Raw genomic sequence first — 13,222 nt, forward strand, 5'->3', positions numbered from 1 at the left:
TGAGAGGCCCGCGTACTGGGGGGAAAAACAACAAAAAAAAATGGTGCTATTATTACTTATTTCACAGAGCTGGTGCGAGCATTCATGAGGTAACACAGTGGCTAACAAAGCATATGCCACTGTTACTTACTCCCTTTTACATTTCTCCATACTCCTAATAACAACCTCATGTTGTAAGAATTTTTAACTCCACTTTACAGATAAGGAAATCGAGTCACATAAGGTTAAGCAGTGAGTCTAAGGCTACACAGCTGATAATTGTCAGTACCTAGCTCTGCTCACGCCCTTACAACTTGACATGTTACCTCACTAATTATTTTACTCTCTAATACTAGGAAGTTTAGAATTTTTTTTCAAATTATACCCATGATACTTTAAATTTTGATACCAAAACAAAGACTTTTCAGCAAACCAAACTGACCCATAATTCCCACAATTTCAGAGGTCAAAAACCTGAAAACAGCCACCTATCTTCAAATTCAGTAACAGGATACACTACGGATTTCCAAATGAACTACCCAAATTACTCGTTACTGGCACTCATTTATACAGGAAATGATTTCTAAATGCACATTAGCAAGAGTGAGTGAAGAAGCAAATGAACCAGACATACCACACAAGTAAAAATATGGTATCCGAAGAAAACAAAAAGAAATTTTTGGGACTTCCCTGGTGGCGCACTGGTTAAGAATCCTCCTGCCAATGCAGGGGACACAGGTTCGAGCCCTGGCCCGGGAAGATCCCACATGCCACAGAGCAACTAAGACGGTGTGCCACAACTACTGAGCTTGTGCTCTAGAACCCACGAGCCACAACTACTGAGCCCTCGTGCCACAACTACTGAAGCCCATGCACCTAGAGCCCGTGCTCTGCAACAACAGAAGCCACCGCAATGAGAAGCCCCCCACTCACTGCAACCACAGAAAGCCCACGCACACCAACGAAGACACAACACAGCCAAAAAAAATTAAATTAAATTTTTTTTTAAAACTTAAAAAAAGAAATTTTCACAACACTCAGTCTTCCTAGGATTCTGCAGACCTTTTATTACTGCTATGTGAGTTGGTCTTAAACAAAGGGTGAGGAAGTAGTCCAGGCTCAGCCGCTAGATGGTTGTGGAACCTCAAACCATTTCTCAGTGCCTCCGTTCAACTAAACAATGAGAACTGGACTTGATCAGTAAAACCGCAGAACTGAAGACAACTTAAGCAATTAGCTCCACCCAAGACACCCTGGCAGTTCACCCAATTTCTTCTTCAACACCTGCAGCAAAATGGAGTTCAATTATCTTCCCTCTCCATAGAAGTGATATAGTTAATGTTTTTAAGAATTCTGCAGATTCCTTTGTGACTCAGTCACAAAAGTTCTCATTCTAGGTACTTTTGCTATGGCGCCTAGTTCCACCTATAAGCTCTTCTGAAGCATATGCAACTTTAAGGACTGCTTCTGGCTAAACCCATTCTGCAGATAGAGGCCCCAGGAATTCACAGGGACAATAAGAGGGTATGAGATACCCTTAACAGGAAACTTGCACCTTCTGAGGTCTTGTTTTAACTGTGGAGTTCAACTAATAAAACCACTGCTTCACTCTAACTGGAGAAATAAAATTTATCTGGATGTAGATATCTCAACTGGAAAAACTGATGCTGAAGCAGCAATGATTGACATTTAAACGCCTCCTTCTCAGTACTCACATCATTTTACATTCATTCATCTCTCCCTCCAACCTCACTCACCCATGTCAGTTCTAAGCTACTGCCAAAAAATAATGATGATGATGATGATGATGCATGTAAAGCTGTTCCAAGAACCTGGCATATTTTTAACTTCTTTAATCCTCATAGCAGCAATATAAAGCAGGCACCAATTTTATCCCCATTTTACAGTTAGTGAGTCACTGAGAAGATAAAGTAGCAAAAGTATCACAGTCACACACCCAAGGTCACAGAGCTAGCAAGTGGTGGAGCCGGGATTCAAACCCAGACAGTCTGGCTCTAGTAGTCATTCTCTTAACTACTTACACTCTGTAACTGCTTGTCTATCACACTGATAAGTTACTGTTCTCTTCAACATCAGAAAAATGACTCCACCTTCACCTTACACATAAAGATCAAACATTTGTCCTTAGTGTCAATGCTGGCCTAGACTACTTAAAACATTTCATGGGGCCCTAATTCAGTGTCCATTTCTACAAATGACCCTACCATGTGGAAGGCACACAGTAAACACACAATAAATATCTGTGAATATCCGTTAAAAGAATTAAATCTTCCCCAATTCCCTTATCATCCCAAAAGTGATCTTTCCCTCCTCTGAGTCCTCCCCTCCGCTCCCGCCCCGCAGCACGTTGCGCTTTCTTTCAACACTTAGCTTTTTCTATGCTTCCCGCTGTGATAGCCAGCCTCCAGGCTGGCCCCCAACGCTCCTCACCTCCTAGCAGTCACATCCTTGTGTAGTCCTTTCCCGCAGTGTGTGACCTACAGAATGCTGGAGAAAGGATTGTATGTAATTTCTGAAGCTAAGTCATAAAAGACTGCGTAGCTTGGTCTCTTGGATTACCTGCTCAGAGGGAAGCCAGCGGCCATGCCATGAGGGCAAGCAAGTAGCTCTGTGGAGGGGCCCACATGGAGAGAAGATGAGACTTCCCCCAACAGCCGGTACCAACTTGCCAGCCATATGATTAGCCTCCTTGGAAGAGGATCTGCCAGCCTCAGTCAAGCCTCTGGATGACGGCAATCCCAGCTGACATATTACTGCCATCTCTAAAGAGACCCTGAGCCTAAAACCACTCAGCCAAACTGCTCCTGAACTCTTGAACCACAGAACCTGTGAGAGGTAATAAATGTTTATTGCCATGTTAAACACTATCTTTTGGAGTAATCATTACATATGTAGGCAATAGACAGCAGTAGATAGCTAACAGCAGATACCTACTCTCTAAAACTGTAAGCTCCTTCAGAGTAGACACTGTTTCCTTGATTCTCAAAACTCCATTAAGCCTTAGAAATAAACAGTGCCTATATCTGTTGAATTGTGTCAGCAGACTATTCCCTTTGTCTGCTGTTCCTTTTCTTCCAAAATGTATCCATTTATAAACTATTCCCTTTGCCTCAAGCACTTCATCTGTACTCCATCAATGTCTTCCCTCTTCCCTTTCAAAGACTTTCTGAAATAAACTTCTGAGCACCTGCTATGTCCCAAAACTGCTCTTGAAGCTGGGAACAGAAGAATCAAACATCCTTGCCCTTATGGAGCTTACAGTCAGGATATGCCCTTGCCATGGTGGTCTCTCTAAATACAATACAACCATCTTCATTAATATGACTTCAAAATTCTAGTTTCCCCCGTGTAAAAATTAAGTATTCAAAAACTTTTACCCCTTTCATCATCTATTTATTATTTATTTATTTATTTATGTTTTGGCTGCTGCACATGGGTTTTCTCTAGTTGTGGCGAGTGGGGGCTACTCTTTGTTGTGGTGCGCGGGCTTCTCATTGCGGTGGCTTCTCTTGTTGCGGAGCACAGGTTCTAGACACACGGTTCAGTAGTTGTGGCACGTGGGATCAGTAGTTGTGGCTCACGGGCTTTAGAGCACAGGCTCAGTAGTTGTGGCACAGGGGCTTAGTTGCTCTGCAGCATGTGGGATCTTCCAGGACTAGGGCTCGAACCCGTGTCATTGGCCATATGTCTGCATATGCTTTTCTTTTACATTTAAATAAATATTTAAGCTGCAGCCTCAAGAAAAGTCCACACCTGTTTAACTACTTTGTAAAGTGCCACACATAGGATCTGTATATCTCAATGTCCTCCATTTTCACTGAATGTTTTCACGGGCCACAGTTCTTAGGAAATATCACATTTATAAGGGTAAAATAAATATCATTTGATAAAAACAGCCTTTATTTATTATATAAGCCCTAGCAACTCTAAATCAAATATGAGGACTTCCCTGATGGGGCAGTGGTTAAGAATCCGCCTTTCAACGCAGAGGACACAGGTTCAAGCCCTGGTCCGGGAGGATCCCACATGCCGCGGAGGAACTAAGCCCGCGAGCCACAACTACTGAGCGCACATGCCACACAACTACTGAAGCCCGCGCTCCTAGAGCCCGCACATGGCAACAAAGAGTGGCCCCCACTCGCCACAACTAGAAAAAGCCCGCATGCAGCAACGAAGACCCAAAACTCGTCTAACCCAAAACTCAATTAATCAAATATGAAACATTTACTTCACAGAAAGCAATCTGTAACACAAGCAGTAAAATGATATACGTGGGTGGAACTTTCTCACCTCATTGTATATTTAGTATTTCTACAAAACAGAGTCTTAAAAGAAAAAGCACTTACTACACTTTAAAGTCAGGGATTCAAGTCCTGGCTCTGTCACTAATGTGTAACTTTAGACAAATTATTTAACTACTCTGAGCCTCAGTTTCTATATCCTAAAGTGGAGGCAAAATCTACCTCTTAGGGTTATTGTGAGGACTAAGCAATGCATTAAAAGCTTAGCTTGATGCTTGTAACGTAGTGGGCATCAAGAAATGTCCATTTCTTTCCCCTTCTCTAGGGCTTGTACCCATGGTCCGAAGAGTTGTCAGGAAATCTTTTCAAGCTCAATTACTTCTGTTTGGTATGATCTTCCTCTCCTTTGTCTAATGAGTTAAGATTCAGCTCAAAGGCCATCTTCTCCTTGAAGTCCAAAGGGAAAGCTCCTTTGACTCTCCCATACAGTTCTGGGTTTGTACTTGGAGTTTATGTCAGTGTGTTACAATTATCTGTCACTTTCTTACTCTCCCACTAGACTGTGAGCTCCTCATGAGCAGGGAACATATACCACACGCATTTTCATAATCTCAGCTTTTAGAAAAACACCTGGCACATTACAGGCATGAAACAAAAATTTATTGAATTAATGAATGAATGAAGTCATTACTTAAGCAATACCCACAATCACTACTGGGTGACTGAACTTTATGCTTTTGCCCTTTATGGGCCGAGATGCTGTTCTGTACTTCTTTTGAATCCCTTCCTCATAGCTCTTGACAGAGCACTCAGGACATGGAAAGTCTGCAATAAATACTTTTGGATTATGGGATACATATTAGTCTTCCATCTCACATGATTTCACTCTAAATAAAAAATTTATCCTAATGGATGTGACTTTTGGAAGCCTTTTTAAACAGGGGCTCTTCTTAACAGTTACTAGCAAAGAACTGAAGCAAATGCTACAACTACATTACAGCCAGTTTTTCTTTGCACATGTTTCTGAAAAAGCAGTAATGGTTTGCTTCTTTCTAAATCATTTCATTAAGAAACTAAGTATCATAAAGCCCTTTGATTCGCTGTGAAAAATGCCAACAACACTAGGCAAAACTTAGTTTAGTAACTTTCAGCCAAAGGTTCCCCACCCTGCAGTCACAGGGCTGTGGGCCAGCTGGCTGTACCACCTCAACCCTGGGAGGTGGCTGTTTTTCAACAGTAAAACCGCATAAGTAAAATGTGGAGTTTTGGGGGGTCTTCTAAAGTAAGACACATAAATGTAACTTCTTATTGAAAATAAAGATTCTATTACAGGCTTTGACTTCAGCTGGAAAAGACCTTGAAAAGAGCTCAAAAACTGTCAACTTGGCATTTCAGACATCTTATGGATTTTAAAGTGTGTAAAAATACATGAAGCTGGGTGTAATTTCATTACCACAGTTAAGTGACGTATTTCACATTCCTGTCTACACACATTTCATGCCAAGTATAGGTTGGTAAGCAGTTAACTGGCCACCAAACTGCCCTTTAGTTATGCTGCATAACAGGGAGAAAACAGAAATCCTGACAAAGCCAAGTTGGGCTGGTGCTTACACACACACACGCTGGTCTATCATGGTTTTCAACATCATAAAACCAAACATTTCTTGGGCCTTTACAAGGGGCCAAGCGCTGTGTCAAACAATTTATGTGAAGTATTTCATTTAATACTCACAACGACCCCCGATGACAGATACTATTATTATCCCCAATTTTCAGATGAGGAAACTGAGGCCCCAAATTACACAGCTAGCAATTGGCAGGTTTGAGAGTCTGACTCAGAAACTCCAACCCTACCTACTACAGCGGATCAATGCTCTTGCATTACCCCCAGGGTAGGGGTTGTAATCAAGGCATCCTGACAGACACTTCATTAGAGGGAAGTTTCGAATCTGTCAGATTCCTTACACCTGGCAGCATTCAGGTTGCTACACAGGCATCAACAAGTCCAGGTGAGACTGCCTTGCCTGGGAATCCTGGGATTGCACATGGATTCTGAAGGTTTGCACAAGATCCAGGAGAAAGCACCCTACACCCAGTCCCTGCAGTCACGAAACGCCCGGGATGCGGCGGGGGCGGGAACCTCCGTGCCTCTCCACCTGCGAGGCCCGCGCGGCGGCGCACAGGTGCACCGCCGCGCCCCGCGCCGCCCGCCCCGGCTCTGCGACCCCGACCCGGAGGAGTGGGGCGGCGACGGGGAGGGGGCTGGGCCGCGAGGCCGGCCCTGCCGGACCCCCCGGAGGGCGCGCGAGAAGCGGGGTCGCCAGGAGAAAGGATGCTCCGGGCGGGGCGGGGCCGCGGTGGGGGAGGGGTCCCCTGCCCGGACTCTCACTCACCGCCTCGCTCTCCTCCCGGCCCGGGCTCTGCGGCGGTCCCCGCTCCGGCTCTCACCGCGCGCGTCTTCTCCCAAGGCTCAGCGTCCAGCTGGGACGCGCGGAGCTGCGGAGAAGTCGGCGCGAGCGGAGGGCGTGCAGCGAGCGGAGCTGAGAGGGTGGGAAGGATGGGACAGTCGCTCTCGCCGCCGCCGCGGACACCACAGACACGGCAGCGGCCGGCTCCTCTCAGCCACGGAAGCTGCGGGCCCTCCCACCACACCCGCCTCCCGCCCCCCACAACGCCCGCTGGAGAACTGACAGCAGCGCTGGCCAATCAGAGGCCTCGTGGAGGCCGGGAACCGCGGACTAAGGGGAGGGCGGGGGGACAAGAGGGATACGAGGCTGGCGAGGATGGCGGCGGGACTTCCTGTGACTGACGGTCCAGCGCAGCCAATAGGCAGCAGGGAGATGACCTCATGCCGAGGGAAGTCTGGAACTGGCGGAGTGGCAGCAAGGAGGTGGGAGGAGGTCGGAGACGAGCCGGAGACGGGGCGCTGGGGCCTTAAAGAGGCCGCAGCCCATTGGTCACCCAGTCACGGGAAGGGCGGTGGACCCGGCCAGACCTCGCTAAGTTGCCAAGGGGTCAATGCCGCGAGCGCTTAGTGCATTAATCCTCCCGACCCCATCACAATCCTTCTAGGGGCCTGAAGGGTCCCCGCCTGGGGCTCATAAATCGATTACTTACTTTCACGCTTCCCAAAAGGAGACACAATAAATTCCGTCCTGGCCCGGAGTCCTGAATTCCAGTTACAGCCCCCGCCCCGCAGGAGCCCGCCGGCACCTACCTGCCCCTCCTTTACCCGCCCAGGATGTTGAGATCATTAACAGCAAAAGTGCTTTGGGCTTCAAGAAGGAAAGGCTGAATGAACCCAAAAGCTTGTATCAGGAGACTTCAGGAAGAGCCTCTGTAAAAGGGAGGACTACACTACACGACTCCCGACGACTCTTGCAATTCTAAAATTCTAAAATGCTGATTGATGTCCTACTTTTTCCGCACGTAGCGAAGGGGTGTGGGGCGGTTGGGGGGTGGGGGTGTGTGCATGCGCGGGACTCCTGCGTTAGGCGCAGAGGCCACACAGGGACTTGGTCCCTGACTTCAACAAGGAGAAATAATACAGGCTAAGAGGGAGAGAGAAACAAGGAAAGCGAGGTCCGCGTGGGTAAGTGCCTTGGTGGAGGCAGGCCACTTGCTTCCCCTCCCCCAGCAATGGGAGGGAGCCCAGAAAAGGCGAAATAACTCCAACTTGGCGGGGTGGAAAGGGGGGGAAGTGTTTTCCCGAAAGCTTCCCGGGGATGGTGTCACCAGACAGGGTAAGGAGGGAGGAGTAACAGTAGCTACAGGAAGAAGGGGGCTAGAGCATTCTTCCAGGTTTAGGCCGGAGAAGTGTGAAGGCCCAAAAACTGAAAAGCGGCTGCTCATTTTACATTCCAGAGTAAATTCTTAACATGCTCCCCTATTCTCCCCCAAAAGCCTGACATTGGTGTAACTCTCAGAGGAAGGGCAGGAGAGGGTGCCTCTCTCCCTCCAACAGCTGCAAAAGCCGAAGCAGCCTTGGGTATTTCCAATTACTCATCTATCCATCAGCTTCAAGTTCAGTGTCTCAGCTGGTCATAGAATCTTGTAGCTCCGCAGGCAGGATCCATGTGGCCCCTTAGTGACATACCTTTCCGCAAGGCAAGAGTTCTTCCGCAAAAGTCCTGATATATTATGTATTCAACAAATATTTCTCGAGGGAGTAAGAGAAAAGAGATAGTCAGTACCCTCTGGGTGCTCTTACCAAACTGGGCGAAGTTATGGCACATGCGGAGGTGACCAGGCAGAATATCCCAAGCATCATGACTAACTGGAGGGCCCAGAGGTATGCCTCAGAGACAAAAGCACTGCTGATCAGAATTATTGGGGTGGGGCAGAATTTCCCCAAGACAAGACCGGGCTGGAGCATTCCAGATAGGGTCTACCTAGACACAGCCCTCATGAAACAGCCAGGGTGAGAGGCAAGCATGGCGTGTGTTATTAGTCATGGGAAGAGTGACATTCCACTCAGCTTCCCAGACATGGCAAGCTTACCAGCTCTCAGACAGGCCTGTTCTTTTTTTAGGACAACTTAAATTGTATACATATATTTTGTGTGTGTGTGTGTGAATGATATATATATCATATATAGATGGTATTCATATGATCTTCCTTCCTGTAATCTCTGACCCTAAATGCTAACGTTATCCCCTAAAGATAACACAGAACACGTCTAATCCCACTTCGTCATGACAGCATTCCAAATATTTGAGGATGATGAGTATGCTTCCTTTCCCACACCCTCTACCCATCCCCCAAAATAACAGGGATTAAGTCTCTTTCTCTTGCCACCATTCCTCAGATGATGGTTTCCATGCTCCCCACTATCCCAATGACTTCATGAGGACATCTTCAGTTTGTCAGGCTCTACCGGGGACATGTGTTATTTTTGTCCTTCCAGCAAATGTTCTCTCTCTTCTGGGAAGGGGACCCATAGTTCCTCTGGGGAACCACTCCTCCCCATTCTTGGTCTATATGGCTGGCTGCCTGGGGCTGACTTGACTTCTCATCTTTCCGGGGCGGGCCCACAGCCCAGTCCTGATCAATCAAATCGCTGTTCACCCCTCCCCACCACCACCTGCAGGGACTGATTTAGAGACAGACATGTGACCCCAATTGGAATGAGTCTTGGGCTCTTTGTTGGAACTATGGGGAGGGAGAAGCTCTTTTTGCACTAAGGCTGCTGAACTGTCCAGCTCTGCACCTGGAGCTGACAGGGAGACCACAGGAAAGAATTTGCTTGAGCATAAAGCTGGTATGAGAACCAACAAACTATCAGAGCTGAGATACCGATAAAGGCCACAAGGAGTGATGACTCTGAGAGCCTGGATCCAGCTATTTTTTGGCTGCTTGATTTCATAGTTGTTTTAGGTCAGGGTCCTTAGAAACTGCCTGTAAGCGAGGTCCAGTGAATGGGATTTATTGAGGGAGGAAAAACCTATAACAGAGGAAGTTGACCAGGACAGGGAAAGGGAAAGAGGCAAGAAAGGCTCAAATCCCACCTTGGCCTGATCCACAGCAGAGAGCTCTGGAGCATAAACCATACCACGTGGCTATCCCCCCAGTATCTCTCAGCCATTGGCCATGGGTCATGATGGGGTTAAGGTCACAAAAACTGCTCCCTTCAGCGGAGGGCAATTCTCCGGAATTTTGGGCATCTGGGAACCCTTAGCTGCCAATACTCACAGCAGCTGGGGGATGGGTGAACTGGCCTGTTAAAGAAAGCCTGGGAGAAGAGACTTCTCTGGTGGTTCAGTGGCTAAGACTCCACGTTCCCGATGCAGGGGGCCTGGGTTTGATCCATAGTCAGGGAACTAGATCCTGCATGCCTGCTGCAACTTAAAAAAAAAAAAGATCCCGCATGCTGCAACTAAGACCCAGTGCAGCCAAATAAATTATTTTTTATTTTTTTTAAAGGAAATGTGGGAGAGGCACCATTTGAGTCACGCTGGGGGGCCAATTCATTCCCTTCCCTCTTGGGTTTCTGTGCTTTGCAACCAAAATGTGAGTACCTAAAATACTCAGGTGTGATCAGACCGCCACAGAGTACAGTGAGACCTTGGCCGTCCTTGATCTGACCCCCTACATCCATGAGTACACTATGAGGTTGCGTTAGCAAGTTTAGTGGCTGCCCTGACCTTCTGGCTCAAAATGACTTTGTAACCAATTCCTTTAATGCTTTTTCCCCACCATCTGCTACTAAGCCAAATTCACTCTCTTATACATCTTTAATTAATTATTTAACACAAATACGGGATTTTAGGCTTAACCCTGCTAATAATTAGCAGTAGTTTTCATTTTGTCCATTTCCATCCTTTGCTGCAAGTTGGATTGTCACCCATCTAACTGGCCACTTCTAATTTTGTTGTTGTTGCTGAAATGGGCAAACCCAATGACAGAAACCTTCAGCAAACCGCTAGAGGCTGATTTCCCCTCCTTCCAACCTGCTAATCCATATTCCTGGAAGATTTACTCCACCTTCTGTCCTTCTCCTCATTGTCTCTCTTCCTGGGGAATCTCTCGAAAGGTATTTTCCAGGTTTTTGGTTTTTTTTTTTTTTTTTTAGCCACACTGTGCAAGTTGTGGGACCTTAGTTCCCCAACCAGGGATTGAATGTGAAAGTGCTGAATCCTAACCACTGGACCACCAGGGAACTCCCATTTCCCAGGTCTTGATCTGCCTTATCCTCAGCACGTCTTGCTCTTTCCCGTTTCTTCTTAAGTCTTTGTTCAGGTTGGTCCCTCTGCCTCAATGTCTTCTCTTTTATCTTTATTTATTTATATCCCAGCTCACATTCCACTTCCTCCAGGAAGCCCTCCACTATTCCCCCAGCCTAAATGGATCTTTCCCTTCTCTGATAATCCATAGCTTCCAGTGTGCCAAGCGCAATGCTAAGCATTCTGAGTGCACTGTCGCCTTTCATTCTTTTGGTAATCCCCAAGGTGGGTGTTGTTATGATCCACATTGTTCGATGAGGAAACTGAGAGAGGTTAATTAAGTAACTCTATATCACACAGCTAAAAACTAGCAAAGCCAGGGTACAGATACTAAAATGAGAACTCTGGCTGAAATTCAATAAACATTTGTTGCCTACACACAAGGAACTAGAGGAGATATTAAAAAGTGAAATAGACAATCCTTGCCTGCAGTCAAGAGCAGGGTCTCTAAATGGCACCAATATGAACAATGCTGTAAGGATGGTATTAATGAAATAAGAGAAGGGAGAGCTTGTGTCTGGTGGAAAGCCAGTAAGATCGCGTGAAGGGGTTTACGTCTGGTAGGCGGTAATGGGGTGGGGCCCTCCAGCTTAGGGAACACTGTGAGTAACTGCATGGAGGAAGGGAAACATGGGGCATATTTGAGCAAGGGATTGGTCTGGTTTGTTTGAGAGATAAGGCTTTCAAGCCTCGGTGGAGTCCCTGTTTTAAAAAGTAAAGAATGCCAAGGCGAGGTGGGTATTGATGGGGCTTTTGAAAACAGGATCCAAACTGTGTCTTAAGAGGAGTTACCTGGTAGTTAGTTGATTGGATTGGAGGGAAACTGAAATGGGGCTGGGGAGATAAGTTAGGAGACCACTACTGTTTTCCAGACAAGAGGAATTTAGGACCCACAGGGTGCTGGCAGTGGCCTTGGATTGTTTTTTTTCCTCTACTCTGTAAATGCTTTATGTCTTTCCTTGTCCCCTAAGGATCATGACATCCTTGAGAAGTGTCAATCATTTGAAAAAATGTGCCCATAACTGCTAAACTGCCAACAGTTTCTTGATAAGCACTCAGCAAATATTGTAATTGAGTTGAATGCCTGAGCAGGGTGATAAAAATGCTGGGGCTCTGTTTAAATGGTTTCGTAGGAACTCAGGCCACGCCTGCAACCAACTGCAGTATTACTCGGTAACAAAACTAAGCTAGTTTTTTATCCATCACCTACTATGTATATCATCCTCTCATTCAATTCTCCCAGTGGTAGGTACTGACATAATGTCCATCTTACAGATCAGAAAAACTAAGAGTCAAGCGAGTAGGGTCACCAAACTTCTCAGTTTGCAGGAACTGAGAGATAGAGCTGCAGGACTTTCAGTGCTAAAACCAGGACAGCCCGAGGCAAACCCAGAAGGCTGGTCACCCTACCAAGATACCTTGCCCCCTATTACACAAGCCAGGGTTTAAACACAAGTCTGACCAGCTCAAACTCCCATGGGATTTTATTTTGGCTTTCTGATCATTGCAGCCAATATAAATATCTTATTTGGGTATTTTGGGGATAGAATCCAAGCATGCTCTTATATTGAATTTGGCTCCTGTATTTGGAGCCTAGCTGAGACAGGCGCGTAGAGAGAGGCAGACTCACAAAATGGATGGGTTTTTGTCAGAGAAAAGGAATCCAGGCTGGGGAACGCCTGCCGGACACCATTACCAGAGAGTTCGGCTTTATAAACTGTTCTTTGGCGCCCCCTCGTGGTGAAGAGCTGTTAGTAACCCCTCCCTTACTCCCTAGATGACGCCGGTAAATGGTGAGAGGAGAAACCCCGCTGAAAGTTCATACTCCAATCAGAAAGAGAAAAACAAATATTGTATATTAACGCATATATGTGGAATCTAGAAAGATGGGACAGATGAACCGGTTTGCAAGGCAGAAATAGAGACACAGATGTAGAGAACAGACGTATGGACACCAAGGGAGGAAAGCAGGGGGGAGCAGTGGTTGTGGTGGGATGAACTGGGAGATTGGGATTGACATATATACACTAATATGTGTCAAAAAGGTAACTAATAAGAACCTGCTGTATAAAAAATAAATAAATAAAATTCGAAAGTAAAAAATAAAAAAAATTTTAAAAAAGTTCTTGCTGCTTGGGGAGCATAAAGATTTTGCTTTAAAAATAAAAGCTAGCAGAGCTTTTCCTTTCTTTTCTTCTTAAGTGAAAGCTGGCCAGGATGTCATAGTGTAGGGTGAGGAGAATCAGACGCAAAATTTAA

The 13,222-nt window shown here is 46.2% G+C and overlaps 2 protein-coding genes across 10 annotated transcripts in view; one reads left to right on the top strand and one right to left on the bottom strand.

Annotated features, from left to right (window-relative positions):
- MRTFA (myocardin related transcription factor A) overlaps positions 1-7,633 on the bottom strand; it is a 210,600-nt gene extending 202,967 nt beyond the window's left edge. For 2 of the 5 annotated variants that reach the window (XM_067698181.1, XM_067698180.1), the window contains exon 1: positions 7,459-7,633. In XM_067698181.1, coding sequence (XP_067554282.1) covers positions 7,459-7,495 — 37 coding nt within the window. In that variant the 5' untranslated portion in view covers positions 7,496-7,633. The other 3 variants (XM_067698182.1, XM_067698176.1, XM_067698179.1) reach the window with 2 other exon arrangements.
- Positions 7,634-7,718: 85 nt separating this feature from the next.
- MCHR1 (melanin concentrating hormone receptor 1) overlaps positions 7,719-13,222 on the top strand; it is a 31,903-nt gene continuing 26,399 nt past the window's right edge. For 3 of the 5 annotated variants that reach the window (XR_010932640.1, XR_010932641.1, XR_010932644.1), the window contains exon 1: positions 7,719-7,833. The gene's annotated coding sequence lies outside the window, so the exon portion shown is untranslated. The remainder of the gene's footprint in view (positions 7,834-13,222) is intronic. The other 2 variants (XR_010932642.1, XR_010932643.1) reach the window with 1 other exon arrangement.

Source organism: Pseudorca crassidens, chromosome 11 (genome assembly GCF_039906515.1).
Source record: "Pseudorca crassidens isolate mPseCra1 chromosome 11, mPseCra1.hap1, whole genome shotgun sequence".
Classification (NCBI taxonomy): Eukaryota; Metazoa; Chordata; class Mammalia; order Artiodactyla; family Delphinidae; genus Pseudorca; species Pseudorca crassidens.